Consider the following 14,095-nt stretch of genomic DNA (forward strand, 5'->3'; position numbering starts at 1 on the left):
TGATGCATATAATTAGAAGTAATATGTACCTTGAGGTGTGCTCCCAAGTGAATTCAGGGAACCAATTCTCAACTGTAGATCTGAACCTAAGTAGAGCAAGAACTTCATCACTACACCAAGGATGGTGATGATTATCGCCATCATGATCCGTGTGACATATCCACTCAGCAGGAGTAGGACCACCATCTTTGATGTCATGGTGATGATGATGATGATGGTGGTGAATGATCTTACGGCTATCAAGGCTCAAAATATGCTGAGCTTGATGATTGGTGTTATAAGAAGCAAATGAAATAGGAAAAGGGAGTGATCTTTCCGCGGCCGATTGATGAGGCGGAAGCGGAGAAGCTGGCGGTGGAGATGCTATGAACCGGTGGATCTGCTCCGGTACTCCACCATCAAACATTTTCTTTTATTCTTCTTCTTGTTTTTGTTTATTTTTTTTCCTTTTTTTTTTTCGTTTCACTTCAGAGCTATTCACATCGAAATCTTTTTTTCTCTCTCATTTTGGTCTCTCTTTTTATATTGCTATTTTCTTTTTCATTTTGAGGGCTAGAATTGATATTTTTTTAGAAGTAAAATATCTTTGGTTGGTTTTAAGCCATTAATGTATACTTATTGTTTATTAGAAATATCTTAAATATGGGTTTTATTTAATTTTTCCCTGATTGGAGTCTATATTGTTGATTGTAAAAGAAAAATTAGTGAAACAGAATACAATAATACATTATAGTAATTACAAGCATAAAGGATGATGAAAACACTTTTTCTGGTTCTGTTCTATTAACTTTATAGAGAATCTTCGAACCATTCTTTAATTATTTGGCATATATGTAGTTGCCAACTAAACGAATTGAGATTTTTCAAGTATGATGTTTTGAATGTTACGGTCCAATTTTCCTATTGATGAATAAATTAGATGCTAATTTTCCTAAAAATATCAAGAGGAACTTTTTGATAATCAAATTTGTAGATAGTAGCAATATACATTATGTTTTGTTCTTATCTTTCCATATAATATTAAATCTTATCAGTAATGAAATTACAAGTCAATTTTTTACTGAAAAAGCTACCTTGTAGATAAACACGCGTATACAGTCCAAGTTTATTTTTATTGTTTCATAATAATTGACTGATAGTGAGAGTTATTTTATAAATGTAAAAAAAATTATTTTTAGATTCAATTAACAAAATGGCAAAGACAAAGACAATATTACTAAAAACGCCAAACCTCACCTCTCTCTCATTTATCACTGACATTTTGTCCAAATACAATAAATCGAATCATTTAGCCCATGTTATTGCCACCCCTTATGCTCAAACAAATTTAGTGAAACCTACGCATTGAAGGAATACTTGTATTGTATAGTTGAATACTAAAATAAATTATAAAGCTGGTTTTGAGATTCATATTTTATAATTTTGTCGTAAATTAAACTCATAGGATAAAAATGGGCATGCGGCATGAGCATATTCTTTAATTTGTACTAAAAATAAAGTAATGAAGCAAAAGTTACTGAGATTCTTGGAATCTACTGAAAACAAAGTCGACCAACAACAACCAAAAAAAAAGAAGTCAGTCGACCACCATCAGATTTTTTTTTTAACGTCAATTAGTATGTAGTTTCTTAATTAAAAAAAAAAAATTCATAACATACTTATACTACAATTGTTACAGTTTACCGTCCGCTACCTATATTTTCTTTTGTCAATAGTAATCAATGTATAATTTGTTTTTTTTTTTACTACAAATCCTTCAACAAATTCCATTAATTTATTAAATGAAATTACTTTGTTTTCTCTCTAAATAATTTTTTTTTCGTTGTTGTTTCCTTTCATGCTTTAATGATGAACTAAATTACTAAATCAAATAATTTTCATATAATTAAAATACATAACTTCCACTTCTTAATCAAAACTGTGTGCAATTTCCTTTCTTTAATTCAATGGTTGTATTTGATGTATCATGTATCTTGTAACACATTTATAATTTGATATAATTAATTTGCCGGTTCAAAAAAAAAAATGTATAACTTGATATAAATAGATATGGTTCGACGAGTGATCTATTTTTTTCACCTCATTGATTTCTGAGACGACCAACATTTTCAGTAGGAGAATATAATATAAATTAGTGCTTTGTCTTATTTTTACATAAATTATTCTTGTATTTATTATGATACTATATAAAATATTTGGCAAAAGAAAAATATAGAAATTTTGGAGGTACATTAGAATCCTATGCAGAAGCAGATGCAGATGATAGTGTAATAAACGGCAAGCGGGAATGGCAGGGCACGTGAATACATGCAGGAACTGGGTCCTCTCTTTTTTAATATTTTTTTTCATTTTAAAAAACTTTTTATAAAATATAGTAAATTTTTAATGACCCCATTGATTTTGTCTTTTAGGTTTTCACTCATATGCTTCTCAGGTCCACCTTATTTATGGTGCACCTCTTTTTCTTTTGTCGACTTGTCGTTATTGCGTCAGCGATTCTATTGGATCATGTAATCACAACACTATTAGGACGAGGTACGTGCAATTCTTGCTTTCTACTTCTTTCTTTTTCTTTCTAGCTAGTGTCGGCTTAAATTACTTTCACATCTACTTCTTGTCCATAAAAGACATGTGAAGGATGTCAAATTTTTTTTTTTTTAAAGACTTATGTGAATCTTTTGTTATTCTAAACTTATGTTTCCTCGCTGACCATATGGATTTTTTCTTTTTTTTTCTGCTTATTAGTTACAAGTCAAGATGATCTGTTTTGTTTAAAACCATTAGGGAAGCCAAGCGACCTTTGGTTTCTTTTCCTTGAATTAATCAAGATGTAGGATCTTGATCTAGGCTAACTCTTCGAAAAATGACGTTGTAACCCAAAAAAAAAAAAACTATTAGCTTGTCCAATTTGGGCCGTCTCTTGTCACTTGAAATTTCGACACCATATGCCCACAAAAATGGAATTAACTGCTTTTTTTAAGTAAGCCATACAAAATGGAGACGCCTACTGTTTAACAAATCAGAGAAGGAAAGTAACTCGTCAATCATCAATGAATCTTGCCACTAAATTTTCGATCATAGTTTGTCACTGAAGATATTTTAATAACTGAAGATAAGAATTTTTACGTGATTTAGGAAATTTGAAATTTTGATACATTTTAGGGAAATTGATATGATTTATCGTAAAATTCTTTTAAATCCCACCTAAAACCATGAGATTTGGATTTCTGTATTTTTAACTAAATAAATCCTCTCAAATTTTCCAGAATCCTTAAAACTTATTAAAATTCAAATTCACAAACTGTTTTGAATAAAAATAAATTTTAAAATATTTTTTAAATCATTAGTTCAATAACAGTGGATTTTAATAGAATTTTTAAAATCCATAATTAATAACATAAGATTTGTAAATTTTACACAAATCACTTAAAATGTTAAGTTGAATACATCTCCCATAATTACCTAGTTTTGATCTTGGTGTAGTTTGTGGGTTAAGGTTCGATAAGCCGCTTGTTTGCCTTATGAGCTTCTTCCTTGTTGGGCATGTTTACCATTTTGGTTTAGGCCTTTTTATGTTTTAAATTTATGTTATCATTTTGTAAGGGTTGAGTCCAATGTGTTTGTACTCATCTATGATCCTAAAAAGTCAATAAGTATGAAAACCCTTTGACAAAAAATATAATTACTCATTAAAACTACAAGTTTGTTAAGTGAAAATCTGAGATAAGTCTTACATCTCTTGGATAGAATAAAGCCTCTAGTCTATCTAAATTTTGGTCTATTATCTGAGAATCAATCAATCAGATCTTCCATTTTCAGATTCAAAGCAACAAAACACTCTTCATCAGTGGAGTTCTCATTTGTTCATCATAAACCAAATGATCAACCCAAACCAAATGATCAAACCCAAACTAAATGATTACCCATTAACAATCATTTTTCAAAGATCCTTAACAAGAAAATCAGGACCATGTAGAAGGCTTCTCCAAACACAAGAAGGGCGGTGTAGTGACCCGCACTAAGGGATAAAAACCCAAATAAATTTTTTGAAGAAAAAGACTCGGAAAAAACTCATAAAAAAGGAGAAAAGAAAATAAAGAAAAACAACCGAAAGATTTCCGAAGAAATATCAATAAGTCGAAAAACTACCTGAAGGCCAATGCGAGACATGAGAGCAATCAGACTAGCGGAGTAGAAGACTGATAGTCATGAGATTTTCTCCGATAGAAAGTCTTAAAATACAAAGATGAGGAATGATCGAGCCAAAAGTAAAATAAGACGAAGGACCAACAAAAATTATCGAATAGCCAACATTCCAACGACAATGATACCAGGAGGCTAACGATGGTGCCGAGAGATCAGCGTACCCACTGTCGAGTTACCAAAAGTCTAGCAATCACATCAACAATAATACATACCGAAAGCCATTGAAACGACATATATGATGATGGCGACATACGAATGGGCATTTTAATGTCCTTGGTTAAAGAATATCGAAGCACTTTGTAAAGTGCGACCCCAGAACAAGAAATTCTCAAAGAAAGTCGATAAGTCCCAACCCATGGTCGAGGAACATGAGCTAAAACATGAAAAGAGAACGAATAAGAAGGATGGAAGCCACATTAGCGCTAAAGGATCGAAGAACGATCGAGATTCGGTGTCATGATCGAAGAACAGCGCCACATGCAAAACTATGGTCGAAAAAAGGGACGCAAAAGGACAGAAATGCGAAGAAGAATAGAAGGTTCTTTGCTTAGTTCGCAAAAAGCCACTTGGCTTACAAATGAAGAAAACATGCAAAAATGAAGAAGGAAGACACTTGTTCTCAGTCTTGCCATTTGTTGCAATATATGCCAATTGTACGCCCAAAAGAAACTCACGCGCCACTTGCAGTGCTGCGTTTGGCGTCGGTGCTATGTGTCAATGCATGCACAACAGTTGTCCCAAAAACGGGGAATGTATCAAATGCCTATAAATACAGCTTAGACTTCATTTTCAAGTTCTTTTCCCCAAGGAAACACAATTAAAACATCTCTAAAGACTGGAACGCTTAAGAAAAACAAGACAAACATTTGTTGGCGCTCAAGATCGAGAATTGGCGCAGAAGCTAGTGAAGAAGAGTCTGAACGCTAGAATCATCTGTGAGTTGTGGTAGATTGTGTGAGATGTTTCTTGAGCTCTAGGGATTTTTTACACATCCATTGCTTGTAATATCTAGTTAGTTGCATGCGAGATTCACATGAGCTAAATGAGTTGCATGTTAAAATTTGGTAGAAATTCTTGTTGGATTCTTGTTTAATTACATAGAATTAACACTAGAATCACCACACATGCTTAAAAATTGAGGAGATATATATCCTAAGTTTAATTGATGAATTAAGTTTACTAGATGAATTTTGTTAGCAAATTTTGTTCGCTAACTATTTGAATTGTTGTATTTATTTTAGCTAGTTTCTTGAAATTTTATTTTCAGATTCGTAGCTAGAATAGAGTAGTCGATCCTCTGTTCAAAGTGTGGTGTGTGGATGTGAAACGATCTGACCCCTTTTTTAATAATAATAATAATTAAATTAGTGGTCCCATACCCATTAGCCATCTAACCACATCCAAACCAAACAGCGGAAATAACCAATAAATACCAGTATCTAATAACCGATAAATAATGAACCAATAATTCAATAGCAGTATTAAACCAACCAACATAAACATAAAACATCAAACCAACAACCTAGCAATGTTCTAATGACTAAACTCTAGCAACCTAACAGAAGCCAAACAACAACCAATCGAGCCACTAGACATCCTCCTCTTCATTGCCTTGATTCTACGATAACACTTTGCCTTTACCTGCACCACAAACACAAATTGAGATGCATGAGTATTTTATAAACACTCAGTGAGGCAATCCTCCCGTCTACTGGGCTATACACACAAGCAACTGAGATTCCAATGTCAAACATTCAACAAACAAACAGACAAATCAGGGAAACAAGTATCATCTGCTCGTTGGAAGCGAGGTGTTGACCGACACCAGCCAAGTGTCGATCGACACAGGCTGTTGGTATCGACTGACACTACCCTACAGTGTCGATCGATACTGCTCCATAGTGTCAATCGACACCCACCTGGTGTCGATCGACACTGAATCCGGACGTGATCTGATCGTAGCCGAGAGTCGAATCTCGCTTCTCGTCACCCCTAATCTGTCCAAAACTTGACCAAAAGCCAGATGAACTCGTAGGAACCCTATAACAACCATAACAAGCAAGAAAACACCACAAACAACACATAACAAGTAAGACAAAGGAAATCTCAGGCTTAGATCAGCCATGGTCATACACTCACCTCTTGCAGGAAGTTTCTAACCCAAACTGATAAATCCAACACCCAAGCAACCCTCCTAACACGTCTCAAGCCCTGGATCTTCATTCCTACAGACAGATCTCCAAGGAAAAGCACCAAAACCCCAAAATCTCCCAAGAACGCTCTCTTTCTCTTTGTTTCTATCTGAAAACGGCCAAACAACATATCCTCTCCCGACCTAGGTCGACCTTTTACTGAAATAACCCAATTATAGGGTTTTACTTAAATCAAACCGAACCAAATCGACGAATTAAATCAATCGGGATGAACCAGAAATTGTTGGTGTCGACCGGCACCACCCTTGGTGTTGATCGACACCCATCCCCAAAACTCATAATTTGGTTCGTGGATGTTACAATTCTCCCCCACCAACATAGATTCATCCTCAAATCTCGAACACCATCAGCCAAGGACTCCTGTGCAACCGTCTCCACGGCCCGCACTACCTCCAACCGATCTACCTCTCGGCTTTTGGACATTCCATTACTCATAGGCCTCAACCTAGAGTTTCTATCGGCTCCTCATCAGGCCGAAACCTGCATGCCATAATATTGCCTCTTCATCGGGCCTAAGCCAGTATGCCATAATATATAAGGGAAGTCCAATATTCGTTTCTCGGGTTGCAACCCTGCAACGCGCCCCCGGATCATCATCCGAAGTCGATATACCAACCATACTCTCAAGCCACAAAGTCTCAAAATATGGTAGTACTAGCAGAACTAAAGTCCCCCAAGAGTCGTTCAGGACCAACTGTCTCTAGAGCAAACAATTCTAAACACGTCTGAACCCTATCCCTAACTGGATTTCCTTCCCATGGCTCGCGTAAAACAACAACATATCCTACCAACCACATATTCCCTCATTGGAATACCTCATGACCACACAAGGATCATCAAAATGCCACAAGGGCCGCCACAAAGGCCAACAGATGTCCTAAACAGGACCACCACCAAGGCCAAATATCTAAACAGACCGCCACCAAGGCCAAACAAATATCCTAAACAAAACTGCCACAAAGGCCAAACAAATGTCCTAAACAGGAACTTCACAAAGACCACTTGTCCCGAAGGACCGTCATGAAGACCATACATCCCGAAGGACCGTCACGAAGACCACTCATCCTGAAGGATTGCCTAAACATTCCACACATCTAGAAGGACCGTCACAAAGACCACACATCCCGAAGGATTGCCTAAACAGGCCACACATCCCGAAGGACCGCCTAAACAGGCAAAATTGGCTAAACAGCCCACCACAAAGGCCACACAATTGGCTAAACAACATGCCACAAAGGCCACACAATTTCTCGAAAGACCGCCCCACATGGGCACACAATGACTCAACAGTCCACCATGAAGGCCACACAATGTCTTGAAAGACCGCCCCACATGGGCACACAATGACTCAACAGTCCACCACGAAGGCCAGACAAGCCTCACCATGGCTCTCCACCCATAAAAATGGGCAAATTCTAACTCACATAAAACTTTCCAATTTTAGAATTTTCCACTTTTAAAAAGTTCCATTTCAGAAAACTTCCCTCTTTAGCAACAACCTCACGAAATTTTATATCCCGAACACCACCTCATCTTGTTACTTATCGCACAACCAACCACCCCATAGCGACTAAGTATCAAAGGTGATGGGTTAGGAAAATTCATTCCGCTCTGGCCGCGGACTACAGCTGGGACCACGCTAGACAAGCTCAAGTTGCGGCCTGCTTCTCAAACCACTTCTTAAACCTTGCCTTCATCCTCGCCTCTGGCTTCCAAGTATGCTCCTCAACACCATCACAGTTTCCTAGGAATCTCATCAAATGAATCTTCTTCTTCCGAAGTTTCTTGACTCTTCTCTCGAGAACCCTCACCGGTCTCGCCTCCAAAGTCATGTTTGGCTGAAGATCCTCAGGAATCTTAGCCAACAACTGATGATCCTCGCAGAGACATTTCCTCAACATAGACACAATGAAGACCTTGTGGAACACACGCTTAACATCAGACAACTCCAGCCTATATGCCACCTGTCCCACCCGCTTAATCACCCTGAACGGAACCATATCCTCAGACTCATCTTAGTCTCTATCAATGACCTGTTCGGACCCTACAACATGGCCATCTTGAGGTACACTCTGACTCCCACCTAAAACTGAAGATCTATCCTCCTCTTATCGGTATAACTCCTCTACCATTCCTGAGCTTACTTCATGTTCAGCTTCAGCACCTGTATCTTCTCCGAGGTCTTCTGAAATAAACTCGCCCCATAAGTCCAGCATAACGGTGTACGACCTGGCCTCCAATACATTGCCTCATAAAGAGCCATCCCAATACTCTCCTGCTAGCTGTTGTAAGCAAACTCTACCAAGGTCAGGTGATCTGCCCAATGGCCACCCAACCAAGCACACACATCCTCAGTAAATCCTCCAACGTCTGAATACTCATCTTCGACTGCCCATCTGTCCGAGGATGGTAGGCTATACTCATATGCACCTTAGTGCCCATCTCTGCCTCAAAATCCCCTCTTCGGACACAATATTCGCTGGCACCCCATGCAACCTGACTATCTCTTTCACATACTTCTTATCCAAGACCGCTGGTCCATCAGTCTTTTTAATGGCCAGAAAATGTGCTCACTTAGTCAACTGATCCACAATGACCCAAATTGTATTAAAGGTATGAGACAATGGCAAACCTACAACGAAATCCATCGTGATCATATCCCACCTCTACTCTGGAATGGAAAAACTCTTCAACAAGCCGCTTGGAACCTGATGCTCAGCCTTCATTAGCAAGCAGACATCGCACCTCGCGATCTAACTAGCTACATCCTTCTTCATCCTGGCCCAATGATAGTACCTGTTGAGGTCACAGTACATCTTGGTTGCTCCTAGATGAATAGAAAACATGCTCACATGAGCCAAAATCTCCCCTACCAAAGTCTCCATGTCCTGCTCGTGAGCCGAAACCTCCCGCTTCTGACTCAGAGCATCTACAACCAGGTTAGCCTTACCAGTGTGATAAGCAATCTCCATATCATAATCTGCCACCAGCTCCATCCACCGCCTCTGCCTCAAATTCAGTTCAGGTAGAGTGAATATATATTTCAGGCTCTTATGATCTGTAAACACCTGCACTTTTGCACCATAAAGATAAAATCTCCAAATCTTCAAGGCAAAAAATACAACAACCATCTCTAATCATGAGAAGGATAATTGTCCTCATGCTTACGCAACTGCCGCGAAGCGTAGGCAATCACGTTTTTCCATGCTGCATCAACACACACCCCAAACCAACTCTAGATGCATCAGTGTAAACCACATAGGGTTCTCCCTGCTCTAGTAATGACAACAATGGTGTAGTAGTCAGCATCTCCTTCAGGGTTGCGAAACCCTCCTCACACTCCTGTGACCAAACAAAAGTGTGAGATCAAGAAGCGTATTTCTCAAATCAGAGTGATTTAATGGACGAAGGTGGCGGTCACCGTTCTAGTTTCGAACTGCGAACTTGATTTACTTAAATTACTCTTAGAAAATGAATAGGTAAAGTCTTATTGCTAAAATAAGGATCCTGTTTGCAATTTTTTTTTGTACAATTTATATTGCTATTCGCTTTTGATGAGAAAACTTATTTCACTCTGTAAATCTCGCGTTTGATTTATTGTTGACAGCTTGAGGAATCTTCTGCTCTTCTTATCTTAACATACCCGAACTCCGAACAAATCCCTTTGCTCCTCTTGGTTTGGCTGGCCTCCTGCTCAATTTGTTAAGTTGGGCCCTTTTATCTTAATGGGCTAATCTATCTGCCCAACACGACCCTGACTGTTCGGCCTCGGAAAGGTCCTTTGAGCGGAGTCACCGACCATGGTACCAACAATTGCCCCCAAGTCTCTTGAGCTTATCACTTTGGGGGACTTTTGATATGCCTCCGCTCGTATCGGGAAACTAAATATATCCCAAATCTCTTCGAAATCCCATGATTAGATCGTATTAATGATGAGATTCACTTTCTTGAGCAAGGTAATGGTCCCACCTGTCAGCGAGCAGCTATAAGAGGGGTGGGGGAATGAACCACGTTTGTAACGCCCCCGAACCGTCCCTACGGCCAGACCAACCGCGGGCTGGCCGGGTACTAAGAGGACAACTGCCTGCGATCCAGCCGAGGTTCCACCAACGAATTAGGTTCCTTAGCCAGTTCACTGGCCGCCGCCTACCCGCTACGTACGTCCCTTAGGATTTTCAACCCTTGGTACGCACGCGGCGTTGTGCTGGCCTGGACTAGACCATGTACCGTTTCCACTTGTCCGAAAATATATGAAAATATCCATTTTATTACTTAAATAAAATGTTTATAATTCAAACAAAAATACCTAAGTAAAACAGTTGGATCCATTTCAAAGAAAAGCATGTTAAGGAAAACATAGAATTTTGCAACACAGCACAAAAACACCCTATCCGGTTTCTTAGCTGCCCAACTCTACCCACTTAATCTTCCCTGAATACAAAAACATTTGTGGAAAGGAATGAGTAATCTAAGATTACTCAGTGAGTTGGGTAACCCTCTAATATGCAATCTCCCCCATCCAACTACCGCAAAGCAACAAGCAAATAACCAGGCATTCATGGCCGCATCGTCATGCAGCAATCGGGCTAGTAGCTAGCTAGACACTGAATTGTCCCTTCTGTGAGATCCCTCTGGATTAGCTCACTGGACATACTCACTCACATCAGGAACAAAGATCGACCTCTAGGTACAAACCGAGATCTTTAACTCGCGGACTAGCTAGGACAAACACTTAACTCTAAGTCTAACGATACCAAGAATTAAGTACCTCAACACACCCACAAAAATCAAGCATGATAAACAAGCAACACATGCGAGTATATCCAGCAAGAAAATCACACAAATCTCAAGAAGCAAGAATGCAATCATGCAACTTAAGAATTCCTACTCATGCATGCAAGCTCTAAATATGTCCCAACCCATGCCATTTAAATCCCAAATCAATTTCTCACGAAATAACTTAGGATAATTCTGGATATTTTATTTTATGCATGCATGGCCCTTAACTCAAATTTTATGCACTAAAATGCATGAAAAATTCTAACCATATTTATCTCAACATGTAAACATTTTTCTCCACATTTTTACACATGCATGCGGCTCATCCTTCCTAGTAATTCTCGCATGAGTTAAAAAAAATTACCCTCCAATAGACTGATCTTGCATCAAGTCAATTGAGGTTATTTTCCACAATTTCGGCTCACATGCTCCTCTTTCCATCCCGGAAATTCTCGCATGACCTCAAAAATAACACGTCCCGTAGACTGATCTTCCATCAAGTCTACGAGGGTTTAACCTCCTCAAAAATTATGCATGCAAAAATAAATTAACATGCACAATGTACAATGTCCTTGTCCGTGACTAATGAACTCTTCTCCATTCGGTTTGTACGTTCCACTCGTAATGGATACGTGAAACATGCTTTCTATTGTGTGTATGTGTGAACCTATGAATGAATGGATGATGACAAACAAACAGACTTAGGCTAAGATGATTAAATGGGATGCAATGTGTTTCAATACTCTTATGTAGTTGTAGCATAAAGGATGTTAATCCATAAAGGGTGATTATGCAAGCACTTAAGATGTGAACTCTAGTTAAAGTTAAGCCAGATATGATATGGGTTTTGAACTAACAACCTAATGACAATTATGAAATGTAGAATGTAAAGTACTTAGAACAGAAACTAAATGCAAGATAAACAAAGATAAACAATGCAGAAACTAAATTAAACAGTGGCAATAACTAGATATAAGCAATGAAACAAGGCTATAAAGATGCAGAACATAAACAGAAAGTAAGCTAAGTGAAATAGGAATGAAACAGAATGTAAACTAAGCAACCTAGATGGTGCTCGATCAAGCACTCGACCGTGTGTGTGCTCGAGTGGCTAGGTCGAGTGGTGAAATACGAAGAACAGAAGCTATTTTGACAACATTAAACATATTAAAATGCAATGAAACAAGACTAGATGCAATAACAGACAATCAATAAACAAAGTAGGCTCCTAGAGATGGATTCATGGGCTCGACTTAGGCTATGGCTATCTAAACTGATCAACAAACCTCAATCAACATGAGCTATCTCTAGACAATGATCTTAATGACTTACTAATCCACTCTCATGACAAAAGTAATCAAGTTTAGACACTCTTAGACCTAATTCTCATTAGCTAAGAGATGAACAAACAGACATTAAAGATCCAGATCATTATTTGTCAAAAACCACCCTAGAAAACTAATCTCTTAGGCTAGACACAGTAATCTCCAGTATTAGCTTTATCTAACAACCTAAACATTGGTATGATGCAAGGAAGCTTAGGATCTGTTCTTACCCTCTCAGATATAAGAACAACTTAGAGAACACCTAATCTGGAAGAGATCTATGAACAAACAAGCTTGACCAGTCTAAATACCCATAACCCTAAACCAGCTTAATCCATCTTTAGAACCCTAGCTCACTACTCAGATGAACAGATTATGATGATGAAAAACTCAAACCCATAAATTAATGAAACTAACATGATGAGAAAGATGAGTCCATCTACTGCACACCATCAAGTGTCTGGTCGAGTGTGGTGGTCGAGTGGCCTCTGAACCTTGGTTTTCTTCTATTCCAGCCTTTGTCTGCTTCACTGGTTGCACTCTATTACTCTTCAGCTCATTTCCATGCCCCTTGGGGTCCAAATCACCTGTTTAAACAAGAAACAATGCAAATGCAATGCAAATCCTACTATAATGCACAGAGACCTTAAACTACAAAATAAAGGTAAAACTAGCTAGTAAACCATGCAAAAGGTGTAAATAAACTATGGTGAAACATGGTAAAATATATGCATATCAACTCCCCAAACTTAGTCTTTGCTTGCCCTCAAGCAAATAAACAAGACATAAGTAGGTAGAGAGGTTTGAAAGTGGGATCTCAGAACCTAAAACCTGTTAATAGACTAGCTAGAATCAATGTCCAAGTTACTAATACTATGATGCAAGGTGAATGAGCTATACTTAAAAATTTTAGACAAGCCTTTCACAACCTTAACTGATTCAAGCCTTAGACATCCACATGCATTTAGATCAATCATTTCCATTAACATTTATTAAACAAGAACATGAATCAGATTATGCAATGTTTAAACTCATTTGGCTCGGTAATAAAGGTTTAGAGACAAAAATGGTCTCTCTTTAGAGTGGGGCTTATCAATAGCAAGGTTTCTCTCACAAAAAGTGGATTGAGCTTTAGAAGAAGGCTAAAGGTAAAAACACTTAGACACATACAAGAACAAAACCTTGTCTACAAAAGACATCCAAAGTGTTTGTTCCTAACATTCTAATCCCAAATGGTCCTACTTCTATTCTTTAACTTCATCTCTTGTCTTTTACCGTTTTTTTCTCTTTTGTTTTAAGTCTTAGGAGAGGTTTCTTACTTGGTTTCTCTAGTGGAACGGAGGTTTCTGACTCAAAACTAAGGTTCTCTTTCTTACTTGTTTCCAAAGTCATAATGCTTTTTACTAGACTCTTCTTTTCTTTCTTTCTTTTCTTTGACCAGAACCTTATTTATAAACTCCATACTACTCCATTCTTTCACTAGAGCTTAAATTTACTTGAACATACTTCTCTCCTAAAGACTTCACCCTTTTCTATCTATTTTCCCTCTTTTCTTTTATTTTTTAAACAAAC

At 38.0% G+C, this 14,095-nt stretch overlaps 1 protein-coding gene across 2 annotated transcripts in view; it reads right to left on the reverse strand.

The window, feature by feature from the left end:
• Positions 1 to 516, reverse strand: part of LOC104707105 (trihelix transcription factor GTL2-like) — a 3,219-nt gene extending 2,703 nt beyond the window's left edge. The window contains exon 1 of one of the 2 annotated variants that reach the window (XM_010423385.2): positions 121 to 516. In XM_010423385.2, coding sequence (XP_010421687.1) covers positions 121 to 406 — 286 coding nt within the window. In that variant the 5' untranslated portion in view covers positions 407 to 516. Of the gene's footprint in view, positions 1 to 29 lie in introns of both variants that reach the window. The other variant, XM_019228455.1, reaches the window with a different exon arrangement.

The sequence above is a fragment of the Camelina sativa genome, chromosome 8 (assembly GCF_000633955.1).
Source record: "Camelina sativa cultivar DH55 chromosome 8, Cs, whole genome shotgun sequence".
Taxonomy (NCBI): domain Eukaryota; kingdom Viridiplantae; phylum Streptophyta; class Magnoliopsida; order Brassicales; family Brassicaceae; genus Camelina; species Camelina sativa.